Here is a 2577-nt window from a genome sequence, read left to right as displayed (position 1 = left end):
TTTTTGAGATCGGGAACACCTCGAACGAAGTTGTCAAGTTACTCCGCAGCTTTTCGGTTTTCTGTTTTCAGCAATTTTATTGATTCTTAGCTGTAGGTTTTCATTTGTTTGCTTTTATTCTTCCTTTACAATATCTAACACCTTCTTGTTTCTTGTGTTAGTAGAATTTAAACATGTGCACAATCCTTCCTCAAAGGCAACACAAATCAATTGGTGTCTCGCCGCTTTTGGCATCCTAGTGCAAATTAGGATTCTTTGGTAGTTTGGTTCACACTCTCTAATTGGTTGATATAAACTCCAATAAAGAACTCACAAGATTGAATTCTACCTAATTGAGAATTTGAATTTTTCTTTTTGAGTGATTAACGGTGAGGTTTGCTAATTTTTCTTTTTGAGTGTTGAGTGTTTGTATTGCAGGTAGTCCAAAATAATAATAATAATAATAAGATGCTCCGCCGCACCCTTAACATCCAAATGGGAGACAATTGTGATAACCAAAGGACCAATATTTTCCATTCTAGGTGTTTTATAAAAGGTAACTTATGTTCACTTATGATTGATAGTGGGAGTTGTTCAAATGTAGTTAGCAGTTATTTGGTGGATTCCTTAAAGTTACCTTGTATCGAGCACCCTAAGCCGTATCACCTTCAGTGGCTTAATGAATGCTCAGAAGTTAAGGTTACAAAACAGTCCTTGATCACTTTTAAGCTCGGGAATTACGAGGATGAGGTATGGTGTGATGTGGTCCCAATGCATGTGGCACACTTGCTCCTTGGACGGCCTTGGCAATTTGATCGTGATGTTACACACCAAGGCAAGCTCAATAGATACTCTCTTGTGTTTAAAGGCCGAAAATTCACTCTTGCTCCTTTAAATCCCAATGATGTATATAAAGATCAATTAAAAATGATGAAATTTTGTGAGGGGGTGAGGGAGAAAGGAAAAATAAAAAAGACAGAGAGAAAAGAGGCTAGTAGTGAAAAAAGTCAAAATTTAAAGGGCCCAAAGGTGAGTGAATCCGCAAGTGGCAAAACTAGAGAGAAAAAATTGATTGGAACAAAAAAAGATGTGCGGAGAGCCCTACTCAATAAACAACCTTGTATCCTTGTGAGGTTTAGGCAAAACTATTTATCTCTATCTAACATTAATGGATATTTGCCTAGTGTGTTTCAATGTCTTTTGCAGGATTATGTGGATCTTTTTAGTGAGTCCCCTAAAGGTTTACCACCTTTACGTGGGATAGAACACTTCCATTGGCCACATATGAAGAAGGATGTCGAAAAGTTTCTGTGGTTATACATGAAGTTTGAGTTGCATTTGAAAAGGTTAACTCAACAACGGAGTTTCGACTACACTATGCCCCCGATGAGCGAAGGTTTGTATTAAATGGAAAAGGTAAAATCGACCCTTATTCTTCTCATTATAAAGGTAAGATGCTTGAAACTTTTGAAACACCTTTGTACTCCTCAGATAGTGACAAAGATCATGTTGATGATTTAATTTTTGTAAAACACTTAGATCGAAACATGCTTGACTGTCATATTTTATTTATTGATGATCTATATATTTTGATGGTTGATAAAAGATTATTGTTTTGATAATTTTTATGATGCATGTGTGAGTGAATCTATAGTCCGTCAATTAATGCATGGTATGATTGTGCAACTCGTGAACCGTGTGAACCTTTTCAAATACCTACTTGTGACGATTACGTTTACCATTTGATTTATTACTCACGATTTATTCATGGTTTGTGGAAATAATTTGAGAGGATTGAATGCTTTAAAACATGTCCATCTTTCAATATGGCTGACTTGTCCCCATTTGATTTTTCAGATTCGAGGACGAATCTTTTTGAGGAAGGGGGGAATGATACGAGGCACAAAGGCCCAACCCAAATTCTTGAAGGCAAGGCCCAATAAGAAGATTCCAAGCCCAATCAAGAAATCCACCCATACTTAGTTGAAAATCAGGCCAAATTGTCAAAGTGGCCCAAGTTGTAAAGTTTTATTTTTATTTATTTATTTATTTTTACTTAGTTTAATTTTTATGTAAATATTCAGTCCCAGAGTCCCAAATAAAGACCCTTGGCTGAATTTCCATATTAAAATAATTAGGAGTTTTTATTTTATTTTAGTTTTCTAATTAGATTAGGACTAGTTATAAGGCCTATTTATATGGATTGGCCAGCCACCCTACATTACATTACAATTACATTGAAAATTTCAGATTTGATTTGAGTGAAAATTCTCTTTGAGTTCTCCAAGGATTTTCTCTTGAGTTTTCTTTAAGTTGTTTTAACAATCTTTTTTATTGTGGGAGCCATCTTCAACCTTCTTCTTGCCATTGATATTCTTTGGAGGAGATTAGAGCCGTTTGAAGGGAGTTGTGAGATCTTTCGGATTTCAAGGCTTCTTAGGACTTATCTTTTAATTTCTTACTATCAATTCTTTCTTTATTTCGCTTATGCTGAATCTTTATCTAATTTATTTTTTGTTTTTATTGTGTTTTCACTTTTTTCTATCTTAAGGAATCAGCCCAAAAAATCCCCAATTTCTAGGGTTCTTCCATACTCTT

General features: G+C 35.0%; 1 protein-coding gene across 1 annotated transcript; it reads left to right on the top strand.

Annotated features, from left to right (window-relative positions):
• Window positions 1-243: 243 nt before the first annotated feature.
• On the top strand, window positions 244-2266 carry LOC128037032 (uncharacterized). The gene is made up of 2 exons (XM_052627321.1): window positions 244-1375; window positions 1837-2266. The coding sequence occupies exons 1-2, from the start codon at window positions 448-450 to the stop codon at window positions 1920-1922; spliced, it is 1014 nt and encodes a 337-aa protein (XP_052483281.1). The 5' UTR covers window positions 244-447; the 3' UTR covers window positions 1923-2266.
• The last annotated feature ends 311 nt before the right edge of the window (window positions 2267-2577 follow it).

The sequence above is a fragment of the Gossypium raimondii genome, unplaced genomic scaffold (genome assembly GCF_025698545.1).
Source record: "Gossypium raimondii isolate GPD5lz unplaced genomic scaffold, ASM2569854v1 Contig00182, whole genome shotgun sequence".
In the NCBI taxonomy this organism is placed as follows: Eukaryota; Viridiplantae; Streptophyta; class Magnoliopsida; order Malvales; family Malvaceae; genus Gossypium; species Gossypium raimondii.
This window is presented reverse-complemented; position numbering and strand designations above follow the sequence as displayed.